General features: G+C 39.8%; 2 protein-coding genes across 2 annotated transcripts; one reads left to right on the top strand and one right to left on the bottom strand.

The window, feature by feature from the left end:
* The first annotated feature begins 1,818 nt into the window (after nt 1–1,818).
* Nucleotides 1,819–8,955, top strand: smndc1 (survival motor neuron domain containing 1). The gene is made up of 6 exons (XM_034682388.1): nt 1,819–1,993; nt 2,356–2,475; nt 3,038–3,180; nt 3,523–3,684; nt 7,826–7,979; nt 8,187–8,955. Exons 2-6 carry the CDS (start codon nt 2,356–2,358, stop codon nt 8,322–8,324), a joined length of 717 nt encoding a protein of 238 aa, XP_034538279.1. The 5' UTR covers nt 1,819–1,993; the 3' UTR covers nt 8,325–8,955.
* Nucleotides 8,956–9,135: 180 nt separating this feature from the next.
* On the bottom strand, nt 9,136–18,824 carry LOC117811891 (max-interacting protein 1-like). The gene is made up of 6 exons (XM_034682387.1): nt 18,473–18,824; nt 17,224–17,326; nt 17,031–17,060; nt 15,551–15,665; nt 11,286–11,457; nt 9,136–11,126 (listed from the first exon to the last, which is right to left on the bottom strand). Exons 1-6 carry the CDS (start codon nt 18,699–18,701, stop codon nt 10,963–10,965), a joined length of 813 nt encoding a protein of 270 aa, XP_034538278.1. The 5' UTR covers nt 18,702–18,824; the 3' UTR covers nt 9,136–10,962.
* Nucleotides 18,825–21,911: the final 3,087 nt, after the last annotated feature.

The following is a 21,911-nucleotide window of genomic DNA, read 5'->3' as shown; positions in this document are numbered from 1 at the left end:
AATTATGACTATGATAGTTTGTGATGCCGCTAACAACATGTCTATAAGATCAACATGTTTTAACTTGAGCATTCCACCTTTAATTATACAATTATTTTATGATATATTAGTATTCTGCTGTCCTTTTATTCATGCAGGTCTGTATTGCTCGTTGTCTATTTAAGGGGGCTGAATGTATTTATCTTTTTAGCACTGGACACACATTTCAAATTTTGCCTTCATGATATTTTCTCATTGGTAGTTCAGATCTTTATGCTTGACTTCAGTTCCAGTGGCAACCTCCGGTCTAAAAATATGAGTCCAATGCAGGAGTGCTAAAAACTGCAGTTCATCGAGGATCCGCTTGAGGCTGGCTCTGGAAGTACTGGAAACCACTTACACACCAATTCAAAAAAGACGATCCATACAGCGGAAATAAACATGTTTACAGCCTGGTACAAAAGACGAGTGTAGTCTGGATAGCTAATTTCTTGATCGGCACACACTGTGAGGGGGGTGAATTTTTTTCTAACGCAGCAATTTCGAAGATATTGAGATTACGAGTCTTCCAATGAGAGGCACAGCTGACTTGATTGACTGGTGGGAACACTGCAGCTGTTGGCTAGGAGGCTCAAAGCCCGCCTCTTTATGTCACAATTGCTTGACAGCAGCAATATGGCTGCCGCTGATGATTGGTCTTAAAACAGCGCTTCAGAAACAGTTGGGTGACGTCACGGATACTACGTCCATATTTTATATGCTTCTGTTCCCTGGATGTATACTCAAGTGCTAAGCTTACTATACATAGTACCACAACTTTGCTACAAAATCATGTAATAAAAAGAGAGGGGAATGATTTCTTTAAACTGCTGGATGATCAAACATATTTTATGCTTGCAACCACTTCATACTAAGCCTGGTATTAAAAAAATGGTCATGTATCTTAAGTTATTTTGCCAGACACCTAGGATGTCTCACCAGTTTCCAAATTTAGCTAGTCTAGTGAAATTAGAGCTGGTGTCAATACAGTCTCATATTTTTTTGCCATAGTGTTTTTATTGAAGTTTATAACCATAAAAATACAGCTTTATCATTAATCATTTTCCAACTTTCACAGCTGTATGGCTGTATCTCAAGGTTTAACACATGGACAAATGGACTTGAAGCACTTTGTTACCCGTACTGTTCTTGTTTCCTCTTGTCTAGATCTTTGCTTGCGTTGTTCTTGTTCTCGTATGTACGTCGCTTTGGATAAAAGCGTCTGCTAAATGACATTGTAACATTGTAACAACTCAATAACTAAACAAAAATGAAAGAAAAAAATAATAACAATACAAAATAGAATGAACAAAGCTTCTCTAAATCAAACAAGGCTATTCAATTTGAAAGAAATAAAATCAAGGTCAGTTGGCATATATTAAGACAAAATGAAAGAATCTGCATTTGTACATGGATTTGGGGACTGCAATGTTGGATTGTTTTTTAACATTATCAATGACATGTTCTTTGGCTTTCTAGATATATGTTTTTTTCTAATGGGATGGTTGACAACATCTGATTTAACCAATGGGTGGTACTTGGTCTGTTTAGTGTCTTTCCAGTTTTGTGCAATACATTTATTTGCAGACAGCAGACTATGGTCAATAAAATTGCAGAGTCTCTGTATTAATCTGAAATCAATACATTGTAAATTTAATTCTCAGTCAGATACGAGATCAAAAACAAGTCCTTCAGTGTAGCTAAAGTTATAATCGCCTGATTTGGTCAGACAGTTTGACCTACACTTGCATACTAGCTGCATAACACGGATTAATGAACTCGCCGCTGAAGACGCCCACGAGCCGCTGTTCTCTGTTCTCGCTCTTCGTGATCTCGCGAGAAGTCGTCAACTAGTTTCCGGTGTGCTGTTTGTGTACTCGAGGAAGGAGACGGCACCGTTGTTCTTTCGGGCAGTCTTTTTGTCACATTATCGAGTAGCTAACAGTATTTATCAACTAAGAGCCTTCATACAAAGGTAAGGTCAACAACAACTCTTTGTTTCGGACTATCCATCGGTTACTCAGAGGTGCCAGCAGCCCTGGTGCGTTCGCTGATATATTGACGTCGACGAAGAAGGCCAAATGACCATGCTAACCATATTAGCTTTAAGCTAATGTGAATGTTGTTGAGCAAACCGTGCTTTTCCTTTTTATTTTGAGTAGGCACGGCTTTAGTTATGTTATATATAAGCTAATACGCATTATGAAAATGTGCAATGCGGCTATAACAATGTACGGTACCATGTTAATGTACGATGTTTACATTTAGGAATGCTAACGTGCTAATACAGCTAGCCAACTTATTTTTAGTAAACTGCTCTTTATTGACAACCCACAGATGTCGGACGACTTGGTCAAACAGTTAAGCAACTACAAAGCTCAGCTACAACAAGTGGAAGTTGCCTTATCTACCGACCCGGACAATGAAGATCTCCTTAAACTCCAGAAAGATTTACAGGTTTGTACATGGAGCGCAGAGTGAAACCACATTCCAATTCCTTAAGTAAAGCTGATTCTGATCAGCAATCAATCAATCAACTTTCATTCATATCGCACCTTTCTTAGGAATCAAATGGAATTCAAAGCGTTGTACAACGATATAAAACAGAAATAAATTAATTGCAAAACAAGATGATTACACATTCAGATTTACACATCAGTGAAGAACGTTTTTCCTTCCATTTTTTGAGTTATGCAGTTTAAGTCGGGATAGAAAACATGATAAAGAATGCATAGAAAATAACTAATTCATCAAACCTTTGACTTTAAGGTCTTTCACTAAGATATAAGATACGATCAGAAATACTTTATTTGATCCTAACTAGTGTTAAACGGGTCACTTTTGAGTGTATGTTCATTGTGGAGCTCATGTTCTCTGTTTTCTGGATTCATGTATGATTTAATTAACGAACAACCCATTTCTTTCTTTCTTTTACTGTTCACTGAAATATACTGCTTTTAGGAATTATTTCATACACTCAATGAACATCTGGCTTCCCTTTCGACTGTTTCTTTCATAGGAAGTCATAGACTTAACAAAAGATCTCCTGACGTCTCAACCCGCGGAAAGTGCTTCCAGCACCAATGGCGCAGAAACAGTTCCTGTTAAGCTCGGCTGGAAAGTGGGGGACAGGTGTATGGCTGTCTGGAATCAGGACGGACAGTGAGTAACATCAGCCTCTTCAACTTAAAGCATGTAATTCAATGTCAATTTAGTGCTGTGTTTGCATTGGATTTAAATTTTAGTGAACTATGTCCCGGACGTTTCTTAATAATTTACTCAAATTCATCAAGATTAAATAAACTTTGTGTCACTTCTGATGGTGTATGTAAAACTTGAAAGTGATTTGGTGCATTTTGACCCTGGAGAGAAACCCAACTGTCATCTCTGTTTGATGCATGTTTTGTTTGCACACCAAAAGTCAGAATTTGGCAAATTAGGATTTTTGTAGAGCTTGAGTCTTTGGCTCATACTCACCTGCTTACAGACGTGATTCTTTCTCAGGGTGTATGAGGCCGAGATTGAAGAGATAGACCGGGAGAATGGCACTGCAGCTGTTACCTTCGCTGGATACGGGAATGCTGAAGTGATTCCTCTCCAGAACCTCAAAGCATCGGAAGAGGGGAGACGTTCTGATGAGGAAGGGGGTGGCAAGCCGAAATCAAGGTATGAACAAAAAATCTTGTTTTAAAGGTTATCAACTCTGCCTACCTAAAATGCCTAAAATCACTGCTACAGGGTAAGATGTCCGACAGTGGAAGTGACTGTCCATCGACTGTACAAAGTAGACAACCTAAGCGCACATAAGCTTTGTTAAACATGAGTTACATTGGGTCAAAATGGAAAGACGGCTCATGTCTTATCAAGACTTTTAGGGTGTGTGTGTGTGTTCTGCACCAGGTGTTGTATTTTGATATGAGTTTTAAAGGACACCGCTGTCTAAAACTTGATATTGAGAAGACAATGGTAGCATCAGCATACCTGAGCTAGCATACGCATTGCAATAACTGGGTAGTTACCCAAATTAAATGATTACTTCAAAGTGCGGAGTGGATTTTGTCAGATGGTAGTTGTAGCAACTTATTCAGTTTCAAAGAACACGGGCAAGGTGTGATCGAGATGTGGTGTCACTGTTTGCTGTTGGACTGATACGGTAATAGCTGTTAGCAGTCTGGTTAATTTGTTGAATGACTATTTATGATATGGTTTGCATGAGGGAAGGACTTATATATATTATGTTATATAACTAAATATATTATAAATGCTATTGCTGCTTCTATTTCGGTTATTGTGTCAATAATAACAATCATTCCAGTCTGAAAAAAGACACATCAGGCTTAAGGCTGATTTATACTTCTGCGTCGCCCTACGCAGCAGGGGCTGACGCGGACATGAGCCCCTCATACTTGTGCGTCGGTGTGTCTGTGTCGCGCAGCAATTCTCCGCCGAAACGCCTGAGGGCAGTGCGGTCTCTCTGATAGCCGGTCGCCTGCTTCCGGTCCCGCTACGATCTCTGTTTACTTTTCCACATCGATTCAGAGCGTGTTATGTTAATCTACAGCTGATACATGTTGCTGTTTATCATACAGACATGATTACATGAAGAATAGAGAGGAGGAGATGAAATACACGGCCGATGTGTGGCCGATGTCCGGGACCCCGGAAGTGCTGTGAATGCGGGAAAGACAAAGCCGTCGAGCGGACCAATCACAGAGCTTGCGGTCCGCGTCGGCTCTACGCGTAGTTACATTTTGGAGGAGGTGCACGTCAGCTACGTGCGTAGGCCTCTGCGTAGGTACGGGAGCTACGCGGACCTACGGCGTAGGTTACGCCGTCGATTCGACGCAGAAGTATAAATCAGCCTTTACTGGCAGAGAAATTACCAGATGACACTATAGCCTACATAATCTCTGACGCTTGTTTTCAGATGAAAATGTGGACAGAGTGGACCTGGAATTAGAGCTTTGTTGAAAAACATCAGATTTGTCTTTGTATTTTCAGTCCCTGTGAACTGAGTGGTGTCTTATATCTCTCCTGATCTGTCCTGTAGCTACTAAGTGGTGGTCTGGAATGTAAAAAAAGCATCCTAATCTGCTATATCCCACGACAAACGAGATGCCATTTTTTCGTAGTAAGCAGTGAGGAAAACATTTAAAAAATGCCCCTGAAGAAAAAGATGTTCACACTTTACTGACCTCTATTTTGTTTGTGTTGCTACAGAAACACTCTTCTATTTTAAGACATTATAAACATACGTGATATATTATAATTGTAATAATATCAGACCATAAAATACAATTATCAAGCACAAGTATAACACAACAGTTTCTTAGAAAACACACAATTTATTGGAGACCTGTTCAATGTTCCATGGACCAACTCAAAAAAACCATCCAAGGGCCCCAAAGACTAAAAACATTGAAAACCGAGCAATGTTTTTTGTGGCAAATATTCTTCCATGATACATTTCTTCCATGACATTATTTATAGCCATTTGCCTAGTTGTTTTTCTACTCTTACCTTCAAAAGCTATCTTTATTGTCTTCTGTACTTTACCCCATGTTTCTTAAAAGGTAGATTTTTGTCACCTGTTGTCCTTGGAAGTTCCAGTGCCCAACTCCCTTTTACCTTGACTTCAATTCAAAGTATCTAGCATCAGATAGCAGGCTTTGGTATTGAAAACCAGTTCCAACTTGGAACCAGTTCCACATTTCTAATATTCAATAAGGCAATTCGGTTCCAATCTGGTTCCCAGTAGCAGCATAATTCTCTCAGTACTAAACCTAAGTGAGTGTTTTGCAGTCCACAGAAAACCATAACTAGTCTGCCAGGACCTGCTCTGTCAGCATAACATTACATCACTTGTGACACAGTACATCAACAAAGAAGATGATAGCAGAGCTTGGCAAAAGATCTAAAGTTTTGCTAAGCTTCACTAAAAATAATAATGACACAGTATTATGACATAGCATTTGCTTCAACATGGTGTGAATTTGAGGGACTGTACTGTATTCTATGTGTCGTGGTTTCCTGTTCACAGAAACCCCTCGGCTACAGCTGTAGTAACGTCTACTCACACTTGGATACACAAACACAGTCGGCCCACGTTTGCATTTGGCCCGGTTATTAAATAAGTGACATTAATGATTTGAACTCTTAACAGTACCTGGTTGATCAAATTGATCACTTGGCACATTGGTTGTTTTCCCTGAATTTGATATTGAAACAGGAAAACATGGCAGTTCTGGAGACAGAATATCTCTTACATGGAGTGGATTTTGCAGTGTTGCACCAACACCTCCGTTTACTGGTACGGCTGGTTGGAAATCTTTGTTGCTTGAAATCAAAGTGAGCACTTTAAGTGCAACCCCCACAGTGCCTCATGTGTGTTTTGTTTCCTGGTGGGATGACTTAAAAAGAGTAGGACCATGATGCATATTTCTGTTAATTTCTATACATGCCAAGGAGAGTGATCCAATATGTGTGCACCCAATACAACAAAGCCCTCACTAAGGGCTAATTGACCCTTTACATACTGACTAGAAATTTGCTAACCTGTTAAAGCCATGTTTAATTTGTTAGTGGACTGATGGTTCCACTAATTCTTGTTCAAGATACATTCTAACTACTGTGAATTGGTCTGATATTGAAAGAGTTACAGAATACAAATATCTTGGCATCTGGCTCGATGAGAAACTGACATTTAAATCTCATATTGTTAATCTTGTGTGCTAACTGTAACTGGAAAGTTGGCTTCTTGTACAGAAACAGAGCCAACTTTCCAATGATCTGTAGGAAGCAAATTATTGAAGCAGTTTTCTTACGGTTCTTAACTTTTTTTATTGAGTTTTCCATAAACTTTACCATAATACATTTTATTCGCAGCACACATTGCTGGTAAACATATATATATATATATATATATATATATATATATAAACATAGAACAGCTGCTGCAGTATTTAAAGTTTCCATTTCCCTTCTATGCCCCACCTTGTCCCACCCAGTCCTCCCTTCAACTCCACAGTCGGTCCAGATTTATTTAACATGTGTAAGTAAGCAAAGGGGGAAGCAAGATCATATATTAGTAAGAAATAAATAAAAATAATAAATAGATACAGTACAAAAAAAAGGAATTAAAATTGAACTTAAATTTGGAAAAGAAAAGGGGGGAAAAAATTCTCATCAGTTCTTGATTATGGCGATGTAGTTTATAGCCATGCTGCTGTTTCCAAGCTGAAACCTCTAGACGCAGTCTATCATTCAGCCCTCAGGTTCATCACTGGTGATCGCTGTGATACTCACCATTATCAATTATATGATAAACATTGTTGGTCCTCTCTTGCAGAGAGACGTGAGAAACATTGGCTTTTGTTCATTGACAATGTCCTCGTTTATAAACTGCCATCTTATATTACTATTACTCTTACACTTCAGGTCCCCAGATCAACAGTCTTCCAAACCATATACAATTCAAAACCATGATCACAAACCACTGTGTATCATTCTGCGACTGTTTTAATTGAATGTCTTTGCTTCACCGTGTGTTTTATGGGATTTTCTCGATTTTTATCATTGCTTTTGCTTTGTGCAACTTCCTCTGTTTTTACCTTGAATTTTTAATTTGTTTTTGACTTGTGTGTCACTGGACGTCCCTGTAAACGAGGGTAACCTCAGTTAATGTTCCAGTTAAGATAAAGGTTATATATATATATATATTCTACAAAGGAATCACTAATATTAGAACTACGTGTGATTGTGTTTTGTACTCCATGAACAAGATTCTGCTGCTTCCCTGTCTGTTTAGGAAAGAGCAGATAGCAGAGCAGAGAGAATATAAGAAGAAGAAAGCCCAGAAGAAGGTCGCGAGGATGAAGGAGCTGGAGCAAGAAAGGGAGGAGCAGAAGTCAAAGTGGCAACAGTTCAACAACAAAGCCTACTCAAAGAACAAGAAAGGACAGGTATGTTCTGTTTTTAGAGGACTGTTTTAGGATAGCACTGTGAAACCCATGGTGCATTGGGGTACCAATGATTGAATACATACAATACAATATGTGTTTATCCTGTTATCATGATAAGGACCATTATGTGAACACATGAGGTGGTGGTGGTGGGCATTCAAGTGAAAGTAACAAACTGGTATTTACTCACTTCTTCTCTGTTTGCAGGTAAAGAGGAGCATATTTGCATCTCCAGAAAGTGTAAACGGAAAGGTGGGAGTAGGAACATGTGGTATTGCAGACAAGCCCATGACCCAGTACCATGACACGTCAAAATACAACGTCAGACATCTAATGCCCCAGTGACCTGATTTATTATGTATAAAATAATCCACTGAATACAAGCTGTATCGGTGCTTTCCATTGTGTTTATACATGGTTTAAGTTTCTCAAGTAAAGAAAGCTTCGAAAGGAATTGCTTGCACACCATTGTTTGAAATATTGATGTAGTTTTCTTATATATTATGTAGGTACAGCAACAAAAATCCAAATGGAGAGGATATAAGCCTTTCCTGGAACGCCTGTTATGTGAAAACAGGCAGTGATGTTGTTGAACAGCAGTAGAGTTTACTTGTTGGTGTCCAGGTTTCACTGAGGCCAAATACCTGCTAAGATGTGTATAAAGAACCATCTGTAGAGTAGGTGTGGAAATTCCAGGCTGGCTCGTTACACACTGAGTATTTATAATGATGGTGATTTGAGATGGCTGAATTTACATTTTAATTTCTGTATATATACAACAGCGAAATAAACATTGTTTTGTTTTCAGTTTTTTTAATGTAATTGCTTCCACTTTTTTTTGCCTGTTTCAGATTCTATATATTTAGGCTGGTCCTGTCAGGTCCTGTAGGTGGCAGTAAACATTTGTACCTTTTTGTTAATACATCCATTTCTTGAGCAGGATGCTGAAAATGTTAATACAACTCATTTTTTCAGTCACCTTTTGTTTTATTTTTTCATGTCACATGATAATCTTGGTCTAATATATTTAGAATACACTGTGGACTACAAAGCTTTTTTTATAGGACAAATTTTCTTTGAAAAAGGCTGGAAAAACAACTACCAACTATTACTAGGCACTTTGTTTCTGAACATTTATTGTAGAATAACAACAGAAAATGATAAAAACAGGACAACACTACTTTATGTCTGGGTGGTAGAGGTTTATTGAGATTCCAGGGACAGTTGTCAGGAACTGTTACAAAGTACTAGCAGGGGACCAGCAGCACGTTTTGCAAAAAAGTCACCTCTGATGGCTGATTGAGCACAAGAGAAAACATTCTGGAGTGTGCTTTGACATACCTTCTTAACACAAGTCTTTTTCATAGTGCATTTTAAAGTTTCCCAAAAAAGGTTGGGGAATGAAAAGACCTGTAACAAGGAACTTTGTGCAAGAGTCATATACCCATGTTAAGACACAATTTGGTGGTAATTGATTGGGACTTAGACCAGAAAAATGCAGATAAATGTCTTATTTGGTTTTGATGGATTTTGACAGGTCAGTAGTGAAATTCTATGTCAAGTATACATTGAATTACTCACGGGAAGTCTTCAAATCAAGGATTTGAGCTTGTTCTTTATCTGCAACAATATAAAAGATACAGTATTAAACATTGAAGTATAAACCAAAAATTGGTGTTCTGTAGTGTTTATGTTCTTCATGCTACAGACATTTTTAAGACTTGTCAATCCAAAGCACATTACACCATGATTAGACAAGCTACATTCAACACACATGCACCATAGCTTCTTTTTTTTAAAAATCAATTACAATCATATTACGGCTGATCATTAATAACTACTTGAGCAAGTTGAAAACTAGCAAACAGCAATTTCGTGTTGGACGGACAAAATAGTGTGCTAAACGCAGCCAACGTTTAAGATAGAATAAAACTAGATGCGTTATTGCTTTAGCCTTGTGCTTGGACAAGTGCGGGATAGCTTATTACTCTTTAAATAAAATGGAATTTATGCACAGTGTGAAAGAGATTTGTTATTCTTTCAACAAACATCATTTAGAAATGCATTAAACTTGTAGCCGTGGGGATTATTTGGTAAACATTTTTTTTTTAAAAACATGACAAGGAAAGAGCAAAGGTTTTCTTCCATTCAAGCATGACCAAGAACTAGCTACAGAAAAATTAAATATACCAAAAATAAATACTATAATCATATGCAAAATAAATTAGAACAAAAGTGGATTTCACCTCCTGTTTGGATTGACTGTCTCAGTCAAGAGCTGGGGATGCCACGTTAATAATAATAAGAAATGATAGCTGTGGCTCCTAAAGCAGAGGTGATAGAAGTGTAATAAACATTTTGGAATGCAGACATTGTAGCCCTTGCCACTGACTCGCACACTGACAAGAAGTGCTGTCTGGATTTATCATCCAAAGAAAAGGGACAATGTTTTTACAAGGCAAATGGAGCAAACGTTCCCAATGGTGAGCTTCTAGCTGGTATTGGGTGTGTTAGTGTTTTTGCTGGTTTCAAAGGATTAACTTCACTAAAGGTTGACTTTTCCCTTCAGTTTGGACACTGGTGCAATCACGGGGTCCTTTTTAGAGGATCACTATTGAGTGCAGGTATAGTAAATTCAAGCTGGTAATGGGTCAAGGGTCATTCAGGTGATTGGTTAAGTCAACTCTGAAATGTGGAAACTTTTTATTGCCAGAGAAGTTAAATTTGAGGCTTTTCAGTTGACTGATGCAAAGGAGCCTGTGGCTCTTGGAAGGAGACATTTTTCACTTTTAGACTGAGTTGGACTTAAGGCTGGTTTACGGGTTGGTGTAGACCTTTGATTTGACGGATACAGGTGGGGTTGAGACTGGTTCTTCTGGAGACGGTTAACACAAACTGAGAGGGAGAATGGAGCTGAAGGCTGGTACTTTGAAAGGTGAAAGCCATTGAGACTGCAGCTGTAGTGAAAGTATAGGCTGGTGGTTTAAGCAGAGAAGGCCAGTTTTAGACTGCAGGTGGAGTAGCCCTCATCGCTGGCCGAGCTCTGCCGGCTGCTGTGGTCATCCAGGTCACTCGCACCACTGGTGCTTATGCTGTCCAATTCTCCATGGGAGAACTCAGTGCTTTCCACATCAACTTCAATCTCCTCTGCTCAAAAAACAAACAAACAGTACGGTTAAGTTTTTATGAATCATTCAAGTCTATGACTGTGCTTGTATTCACGTTTATGCCAACACTTTAGAAGTAGAAACCGTAATGATACACCAAAGTTTACCCTTGGATAAATGCTTTGATTTGCACACTCACCTCTGTCAGACTCTGAGTGTTCAGACTCCGTGTGGGAGCCCAGGCTATCTGTACGGACCCGCTCCCTCTCTCCATGAGTCTGCAGCTGGGCTAGCTGCCTCTGAAGGTGCCTCTGCTCCCTTTCTAAGATCTCCAGCTGGTGCAGACTCCTCCGGTCCGTCTCCTCAAGTTTCTGACAAGAGGGAAAATCAGAAGAGTTAATTAACTTGTTTTTATTTTAAAAAATTCACAAAATGAATCCTATCAATGTGCCACACTGTGTGCTGAGATGAATCATATATAATTAAACGTCACCATTAAGACTACACTTCTCGAGATGTTCCCTAGATTTACATTCTATACTCATTGGGGCGGGTTAGCTTGTCTCGTATGCAGTGATGTGAGGTTAATGTGTAGTTGTAGCTGCTGTCAAATGTTACGCCTCCTGTGCCAGATGATACATTATTCAACACACAAGGAAAGCGCGTTGCTGCTGGTGGGAATTCTTGAGGAATAGCTGTGGTCTCTGTGTGAGGCGGATATAAGTGCAAGATCTTGTTTGGGGTAAGATAGAAAATTTATTTCTGCCTTCTTGGCTAATTTTTGGTTCATTTGTGGCGATAAAAGGTTTAATATAAAGCATGCATACTGCACAAAGCTTACCTAGTGGTGCTTTGTAAGATATCGAAAAAGTAGAGGTCCAAAGATGCACTTTGAACCTCATTAATATATCCATTCACTTCACACCAGTAACTTAATTTCACCTTGACTCGAGTAAAATAGGGGACTCATGCTATAGCAGTGTTACTGAAATAAGTCTTAAATGTCCGACTCTTCACCATGACATATTCTGTTTTGCATTAGCTGCCATTCAAAGCTCATGTCTTCTGTCTCCCCTGTTGAATCTCTAAATGTCTGAGCAAACAGAGAAATGTGCTTGAAAGCCTTGGTGCCTCAAGGGAGCCTGGCATATTAACACATATTGACCTTCTTGAATCAACATTAGTACCTTTTAATTAATTAATAAAAAAAAAAAAAATATATATATATATATATATATATATATATATATATATATATATATATATATATATATATATATATATATATATATATATTAGGGGTGAGTATTGGCAAGAACCTCACAATACAAGACGCATCACGATACTTGGGTCACGATACAATAGTATCACAATATCACAATATTGTGATATATTGTGATATTCTAGACAGTTAACTAAGAAAAAATAGAGATGGTGTATATGTAAATCACACAATATTACTAAAAAATTGAAAGGACAAATTAAGTCAAAACTATTTGATTGAAAACAACTTTTCCACTATATTGTTTTTGAAATACTGAAGTCGTATTTTAGTTCCAACTCGGCTAAAATATATTTTTTTTAATTTCTTTTTACAAAAAATCGACATTAAGAGTTAAAATATTGATATTATATCGGAGGTCAAAGTATTGCGATATATTGCTGTATCCATATTTTTCCACACCTCTAAAATATATATATGTATATTTAGAAATATGAATCAATGAATTCTGGGTAGTGAGGTCATATGGGTCCCTCTTCTGAAATCTGTTTATTTGTGATTGCCTCAATCGACATTGGGTGTAACTTCTTCCTTATTATCCTCTTCACTAACACTGTGGCTTAAGGGACATCTCTACAGAGAAGGGGTGTGGGAAGAAAAATCATGCAGACTCATTTGACTTCACTACCCAGAGTGCATTGCACAATAATTTCAGCCCGTGTGTGAATTTAGTTTTTTAAGTTTCTCAAAGTGTATAAGCCTGATGATCTGATTACACCTGTTTATACTGACTTTGTTTTAACATCTTTGTCTGTTTTTAACTGATTGTCAATCTTTTAAGTGATACAATTTATTTTCTTATTTCGCATTTTAGTGTTTCCTTTATATGCTCGACGTCATAGTAAATGAGGGCTTTGCTCTCATTGATTTTCGAGTCTAGATAAAGAGAATTATTTCTTTGTACAGCATACACATAGAAGATACTAATGCAAATCCCATACGGTCAACATGTCTTAATAAGTGGGGCTCCCTTCAAACATACATTAATGCTGCGCCTGCACCACCCTTTAACTCTCATATACAACCTCTGGTTCCAAAAATAAAACACAGCAACATCCAAGAGCCACATTTCCTGGACCTCAAACAGGGAACTCCAAAGTCACACGTTGACATCATGGGTGTTTTATCCATAACCCCACTCTGTGAAGAACTCCCACAGACTGATGCTAGGATTGTTGCAGCCCTCAATCATCCATCAGCTGCCCCTCACTGCTGAAGCCTTCACAGACTGGGCTTTAAAAAAAAAAAAAAAAGCCAATATTTCCAACAAAGAAAAGCTCCTCTGGCTCTGACTGCGGCCATCAGGGAAGCTAAAGTGTTGAGTTGTGGATGCTCTGACGCTCCCATATCATTTTGCCTATCATCGATATTGAGTAGTATAGATTCACAAAGTGGTTCATTCATGCTGGCAGGTGTAACATCAACATCAGAGTATTACTGACATTAACTTTTAGTTTATAAAAAAACAAGCCCTCTATAAAAGATTTACCAAGGCTCACCCTGCTACAAAAGGCCTGGCAACATACAAAGGGAAAACCAAAAACTACCCAATGGTACCATGATATCCTCAGAACGAGTTCCTCAGGGTGCAGTTCAATGAATGCTGATTGTATAGAAGTACCTGTGAAAGCCCTTCTTTTCATCTCCATCAATAGAATCTAACTCAACCAACTCAACTCCAATTTGAGGCACGAGAGCTAATAAGAACCAAACTGGTGTTAGTTTGCAACAAACAAGGCTTAGCGTTTGTTTTAGAACTGGACGTGAACCATACCCGCCAAAAACATGCTAGCTATTTCAGACTTTCCTGCTCCTTATCTTAAGTTTATATCATGTCAACTGGCAGCAAAACAAGTGTGTATATAATATCAAAGTTCAATTTAATTGCAGTCTAAATATCAATCTATCTGTGTAGACAGTGGAGCTGCTCTGTGAGCATCACAGAAACTTTCTGTCCAGAATAGCAGCCTGCATCTTAGAGAGGAACAAGAGACTGTGGGTCATCAAGTGTAAGAGCTAGAAGACTACAATGCAGTTTTGTTAATAATTAAAAAACAACTGGGGCACTAGTTGGCGTAGCAGTTTGAGCATGCGCCCCATGTACAGATAGTCCTTGTTGCGGTAGTCACTGGCTTGACTTGCAGCCTCAACCATTTGCTGTATGTCCTCCCCCACTCTCTACTCCCCACATTTCCTGTTTCTCTTCAACTGCCCTGTCCAATAAAAGCAAAAAAGCCGAAATATAACTTTATAAAGAAAAAAACGGAATTCCATTGAGTGGGACGGCTTTTTGTACGCCATCACTATGGCTCTAAACTGAGTCTGATTCAGGTACCAAAAGGAGCCTTTAGGCGTTTTTCCACTGCAGGAACTTTGCCCCGGAACTAGGGACTTTACCCTGGAACTGCGTGCGTTTCAACCGGAGGAACCAGGGTCTAAATTTAGTTCATAATCTCCCCCCTGATGTGCTTGGGGGGTAGTACTTTTCAAAGGTCCTGGGACTTTCGGTTGAACGTAACAGTGTTTGTGGAGTTCACACAGTTGTTGAAGCAGAGAGGGAGTTCCTTTGAATGCATACTAGTTTAGTTTTTTATTAAGATTTCAAAATATTATTTAATATAATTTTTTTTCTCCATACGTCACTGGCCTGATTTGCACCATCTACCCAGGACTTCAGCCTGCAGTTGGAACGCAGACAACAATGCGGGCACAGGAAGCTTTTAGTTCCGGGGAAAGTAGTTCTGGGGGCTAAAAGACCCCGGAACTCTTGGTCGGAATGCACCTTTTGTCCCTCCCTTGGGTATCCAAGTCACCCTTTGTAATCCTCCACTGCCAATATGATTTCAGTCATTGAAACTCACAGCAGCACTTCATATCTTGTATCTCTCAGTATATGTGAGAACATTTTTGTGCAACATTCAAGCATGTGCGATTAAATGCATTTACAGTAAAGCAGCATCTGATGCTTTTAGAAAAATGGAATAGAGGAATAACACATGAGTAAATGATACATTCAAGGACAGCTGATTTCCATTCAGCTGCTTTAGTGTCAGGGTGACCGATCATGACTGTGTTGCTACTGCTGCTGTCAATTCAGCCATTAGCATGTAGCCACTTCTGAGCTCAGATCTCACCCCCCATTTCTGGTATAATGTTACAAGGAAAGCCTGAGACTACCACACCTTGATGTGTGCTTTGGCCTTGTTGAGCAGTCCCAGCGTGGTGTGGCGACTGCAGTCTGGTCCCAGAGGGATCAATGACTTCAACCTCTCCAAACACAGGCGGAGATGTGCTCGTCTGTTGGAGGAGACACAATGATAAAGGGTTGTTTGTCTTGTGATATAGAATACATGCAGAAATGTGCATCATACATAAATAATATATTACAGGAAACATTAAGTGGGAATTTGCATACTAATGTATAAGCGTACTCTGAAATGATCCTGGTAAAGGGATGGTTAAATATATCCTGCTCACTGAATTTGATTTGTAATCATTAATCCAAACAGCAATTGGATTAGTCCTGATCTATACCATTTATCCACTGATGAGCAATGAAACAATTGAGGATTTCAAGCACCTGATTTATCTGTTTATCCATTCTGCTAGCTGACCCCATTATCTGACTCCTGCATTTGTACATATATGGATCGCTCTGGCCCCAGATCCAGTTTCAGATCCACCAAGGCCTCTGAGCCTGTGGTCTGATGAATGCAGAAAAGGACACTCACTACTCCTTCAAATAATGGAGTAAAAATGTAGGTCAAGTTATGATGTCATCTCTTCTCTCTGCATTGGCCACCATTTTGAATTTATAAAAAAAAAATAGTCCAATATGAAAGCAGCCCTCCTCTCAAAGATGTGTTTTTTCTCACCATCTCTTAACACCAACACTCTCACACATGTGGTTTTCTGTCAAAGACTGGGCATTTAATTTTAGAATAAATGTGTCCTGACATTTGTTTCCCACTCAGAGCAGATGCTGCCTCATCCTGGAGCAATAGAAGCAAGCTGCTGTAAGATTTGCAGTGGAGTATCTCTCAGGAAGGAGCCCTGTTGTCTGGAAACAGACGGTTCCCATTTGCTGACTGGGGAGATGTCTGCATGTCCACCAGGAACAATGCTGCCACTGAAGCTGCATCACACCTCCTTTTTATTTGCCTTGCAAAATGCACACTGCTGTAATATACAAAAGAGGAATGTCCAAGTCGTTGACTTGAAGAAGCCTTTTCTGAGGTCCTGTGATGATCAAAAGCTGATATATATGTGGAAACACAGGGCATCTAGTTATGAAATACTGCTCACAAGATGTGAAATTGTGACAGGATGCAGAGAGCTTTTGGTTTATCAGCTTGAAGCTCCATTTTGAGACAGCTGGCTCTTAAAGATAAACTCAATTTGTACCTCATTTGCTAAAGTATTTTACATCCTGTAGAAATTCCATTTTCTCTCAGTATGACTTTTGCATGAGCTCATTTCAAACTTAACTTGCTAAGCATCTTCAAAGTTGATTGATGTTAGATGAAAGAAGAAGTCTAACACGTCTGCTCTAGTCACGTAACACTTTCTTCAGTGTTTCTCTTCAGTGTAGCCTCTACATTTTACAGAAGTTCTTATCATAAACATGCTCACAGATAACTTCTGCAGTCCTGTAGCACTCACCTATTTTTTTCCAGTTCATTGTGTGCTGATCTGTTGAAATTGAAAATGTATAGAGACTGTTATACAAGCCTTAATGATGCAAAATGCAACATGTTATACAATCAGTATGCACAAACCAATCCAGTTATATAAATAAATGTGGCATGGTATTTACATCTACATTGACCTATAATTGGAGGATTCATGCACCTACCTGTTGTGAATGTTGTCTAGTTTCCTGTTCTTGAATTTGCGCTGTTTCTGTTGATGTGCAGTCTGGCCTGCAGGATACGTGGAAGCATAGCCGTGCTCACATTCTGGTGGATGGAAGAGATCAAGAGGATTACATAGATTGTACAGATTTTTTACAAATGTGCCACAAGCAATAGGCCTCGTGAGTGCTTGGATTTGCATGGTAGATGTGACCTTGTTTAGCCTGAATTGTAAATCACATTTCAAATGTGTGACAAGAAAGAACACATGTTTGAGTTAAGCTCAGAAAACTAAAAGTCAGTGTGATAGATTGTTTCAAAATATACATTTGGATTGAGTTTTTCATTTTATATGATCAATAACATGTAGGCTCCACTTCTGTATGTTAGCTAGAGTATGTTGATATGATATAAAATCAAGAACACTCTTTTAAAACACATATATTTCACAGTATTCTCCATGTGTCCAGAAATGTAGCCTACACTTCCCATGATCCTTCTATCCCAGTAACATACGACGTCAGACTTGAACCTGCGCGTGATTGGCTGTCTGCGGTGACTCTCGTGCTGGGAACATGTGCCCTGACCAATGAAAACTTTACAATTTGTTCCATGTGGAAACCATGTGAACAACACATACAAGGAAGCAGCAGCTGCCTCAGTGAATGATAGGAGGGCTTAAAACTGGATCTTTCTTTCGTGGAAATTAAAAATAAAGTGCAGCTTTTCATGCAACATCATCCACTAATGCCATATACATAAGAGGAAGCGACATTTTACACAGAATCACCGGGATATAGTTCAGAAATATGAGATTAAAGTGGAATTTGGAGTCTCAAACACCATAATATCTACATGTATTAACCTAAATGTCCACATATGTGACTGTTTGTATCATTAGTAATACACCACATCATGCTCCTTTTGATATCAGCCATGGTCTGCATGAGACCAGCTTTAATGGGAGCAGATCATTCAGCTGCAGGCTATTGTAATAAAATCTGTCTCAGGCGATGCAAATGCTTCCTGAATTCAAAATGAAGGCACCTTTTTCAACTTCTTTCCATTTCATAGTATTTTAAAAATTGCATCCTCGACTATAAGACAGTTTTTCCAGAAGCAGGTGAAATATTATTGGCTGTTGTCGGGCCAGCTCATCTGTCCGCTGCGCGTCTTTTGTCGCCTTCGCCTCTATTGTTGTCTGCTCGGCGCATTACGTGTTAATATCCCCTACAGCCCGTGTTTACTTACTTCCACTGTTCTTCTCGATATTTTCTATGTAATGTGCTGCATCGAGCAGCACTTGCACGTTCTTCATAAAAGTGCCGATTTGGTCCATTGCGGAACATTTGGAGTATAAAACGTCGCTGAAAGAATAGTCGGACATCTCTCCGAAATCCTGCTGGTCCATGGACGCATCAGACCCCGACAGGACCTCTTCGGGTTTCAGCTCGATGTGCTGTCGCATGTACTTTACCATTTTCACTTCAGGATATTTTTAAGGGGGGCTTTGACAAACAGGCAGCGCTGAAACTGTTCTCCTTGTCCCGTCTGTGCACTGAGCGGGTGACTGAAATGAACTAGGCTCGATGGAATTGCAGTCCTTAGCCTCAGCCACTTGCCCTACTTGGTGGATAATCCCTCCCACTAACGCATGCACATTGCATTCATTGTCAACTGTGCCATAATAAATCCTCATTATCAATACTGCAGGAGAGTAACAAATAACACACATAATGCCTGCTTTCATTTGCAACAATGCTGCTTTATTTAGGTTGGCATAAACTGAATTATTATGAAAAGTAAGAGCTGCTTTCATGTGCACACAGTTATGTCTGAACTGAACAGACTTCAAAAAGCAGAAAGCATCAAGGCCACATGGCACTTTACAATATCAGGTCTTCTTACCACCACAACCTGGTTATATGGGACATAGGGTCTGTGCATTAAGGTGGCTTTAAGTCGATCTGTATGCTCCCCACTGCATCCAAAGTTAGGATTGTTCAGCCTGCTTTCATTTGCAACAATGCTGCTTTATTTAGGTTGGCATAAACTGAATTATTATGAAAAGTAAGAGCTGCTTTTCATGTGCACACAGTTATGTCTGAACTGAACAGACTTCAAAAAGCAGAAAGCATCAAGGCCACATGGTAGTTTACAATATTAGGTCTTCTTACCACCATAACCTGGTTATATGGGACATAGGGTATGTGCATCAATCTGTGTGCTCCCCACTGCATCCAAAGTTAGGATTGTTCAGCCATAATGCCTGCTTTCATTTGCAACAATGCTGCTTTATTTAGGTTGGCATAAACTGAATTATCAGGAAAAATAAGAGCTGCTTTTCATGTGCACACAGTTATGTTTGAACTGAGCAGACTTCAAAAAGCAGAAAGCATCAAGGCCACATGGCAGTGTACAATATCAAGTCTTCTTACCACCACAACCTGGTTATATGGGACATAGGGTCTGTGCAATAATGTGGCTTTAAGTCAATCTGTGTGCTCCCCACTGCATCCAAAGTTAGGATTGTTCAGCGGTGAAGGCGAGAGAGCAATTTATTCTTATGATTTGGAGGCAGTTTGAGCCTATTAGCCTTAATTTAGCTGTTTTCCTCAAGCTTTGTCTCTCTTGAAGTTTCTTCTTTCTCCTTAGCACCTCTAGGTGTGCTGTTTAGCTCTTCTATTCCAATTCTTTTTTAATCTAAACGAACAGAAACATGGGGGGGGTACAGAAATTGTAGTTCATGTGGGAATGAGCGGGGCCAATTTTGGCTGCCTCACTTCAGTAGACAACAGAATTTGCATGATAGTGAAAGTGCCTGTGCCGCACCAACCTTAAAGTTTCTCCTCCTTTGTAAAGACTAACCTTGAAATTGAGTTTACTTCTAGCTTGATTCACTTCTGCTGCCCCCTTTGACTGATTAAGAAGTCATTTTTTATCCTCCACTCTGTGAGGGACGGAGGAGGACAGAGGGGAAAAGCGCCTGTCTTTACGAGGCCAGCCATGCGTGCAGGGCTGTGTTGTGCCTCCGAGACAATGGGTGCAGATGGCTGGCCCGCTGCAGATGTGGCCAGGCCTGTAACGGACGCCTGTGTGAGAGAGAGAGCACACCCACCCATGGAGTCTATTTCAGCTGCCTGGCAAGGCCCTGACACACACAGACAGACAGACAGTGCCGATATGGACTCTGACACAGAGATGCACTCTTAACATAGGATCCATACTTTAGAAGGACTCATGATCTCCTAAAAACTGAATTCTGCTTTCCCATTAAGGTTATTTTTTGCTAGTATGCAGCTCCATTAAGGCTGATGTTTCTGCTGCATCTTCCACAACACCACCACAACTCAGATATCATCTTCTGCTGCCCATGTATCTGCGAAATGACAGATAAATAGAGCCAGAAACAGAGCTGGAGTTCAGAGGGAGGTGGAGGAAAGTGACAGCTTTTCACCAGGAAAAGGCTCCCCTATGCTGTGAGGCTCGTGTGCAGACAGAGAGACTGTGCGTGCTGCACGCTGATAGCCGCAGCGTGGAAAGCTGACCCACTGTAGGTTGGTGTAGAATGTGACCCCAACTGGAGTAATCTGAAAAGCCTGAGGATTACACCAGTGGCTCGGCTGTCACAGAGGAGGCGAAGTGACACAGCGTCTGTGTGTGTGTGTGTGTGTGTGTGTGTGTGTGTGTGTGTGTGTGTGTGTGTGTGTGTGTGAGTGTGGAAGAATTTGACAAACATCCCACGCTGGTCACACACATCAGTGTACTATAAAGCATTTTGGATGCAGTTGAAAGGAGAAATATATCTTCTATTAAGGGTTATCTCTCTGGGCATCTATCTGATGCTATCCTCTTACATGCTGCGGTCATTAAGATGCTGCTCTCAGATGGAGCTTTGTGCAGCAGCAGCCCTCCCCTGTTGTTTTAAAACAATAGATGCACTTTGCCCTGAGGTCACAGCAGAAAGACAGCAGACATGTGTCACCTGCTCCGTCCTCTCCTTAGCAGTGTCAGGGCGAGGAGGAGCTCAGCGCTAAGCTTTGTCATCCACACACTGGGAGGAATTTAAACATAGCTAGTTTAGAGGTTGGCGTTTGTTTGCTTTTTTATTCTCCAAGAAATAAAGCGAGAGAAGTTTTTAATAAGGATGTTTGTTATTCCAATGACAAGGAAAGGTGAATCCCCTGGAGCGTTTTCATCAGCATAAGGCTTTTCTTTATTACCAACCCTGAAATGTGGTTATCTCTCACTTCAAAAGAAACGCTCCTCATTCTTCTTCAGCTTAGTTGTTGTATGTTCAGTTAAAAGCTCCTCTTTAGACCTTATCTTTCGTCCTTATGTCGTCTTTCAGGAGATGTGTGTGTTTGTGGTTTGGGGGTGGTGTAGGTGCAGATCCCGTCACTCCCCCAACATGAACACCTGTTGGAGACACCAAATCCCCTCTTTGTCTCCACAGCCCCCTCTCAGTGGATTACCATGACAACACCCCATTCATATCATGTCTGAAGACTGATTATACAGCTTCACATGGTCAATTATCAGTGAACAGGGTGCATTGTTTTAGGGAGGCGCTGCTTCTTTTTAAAAAAAAGGGCAGGCTGTGTAAATATTTTTCTTCAGAGCTTTATTTAATTCTTGAGGTGTGTTATGGAGTAAGTTAGGGCTGGATATAAATAGCTGGAGCTTCATA

The sequence above is a fragment of the Notolabrus celidotus genome, chromosome 4, assembly GCF_009762535.1.
Source record: "Notolabrus celidotus isolate fNotCel1 chromosome 4, fNotCel1.pri, whole genome shotgun sequence".
Taxonomy (NCBI): domain Eukaryota; kingdom Metazoa; phylum Chordata; class Actinopteri; order Labriformes; family Labridae; genus Notolabrus; species Notolabrus celidotus.
Note: the sequence above shows the minus strand (reverse complement) of the source record. Positions and strands in the feature narration are given on the sequence as shown.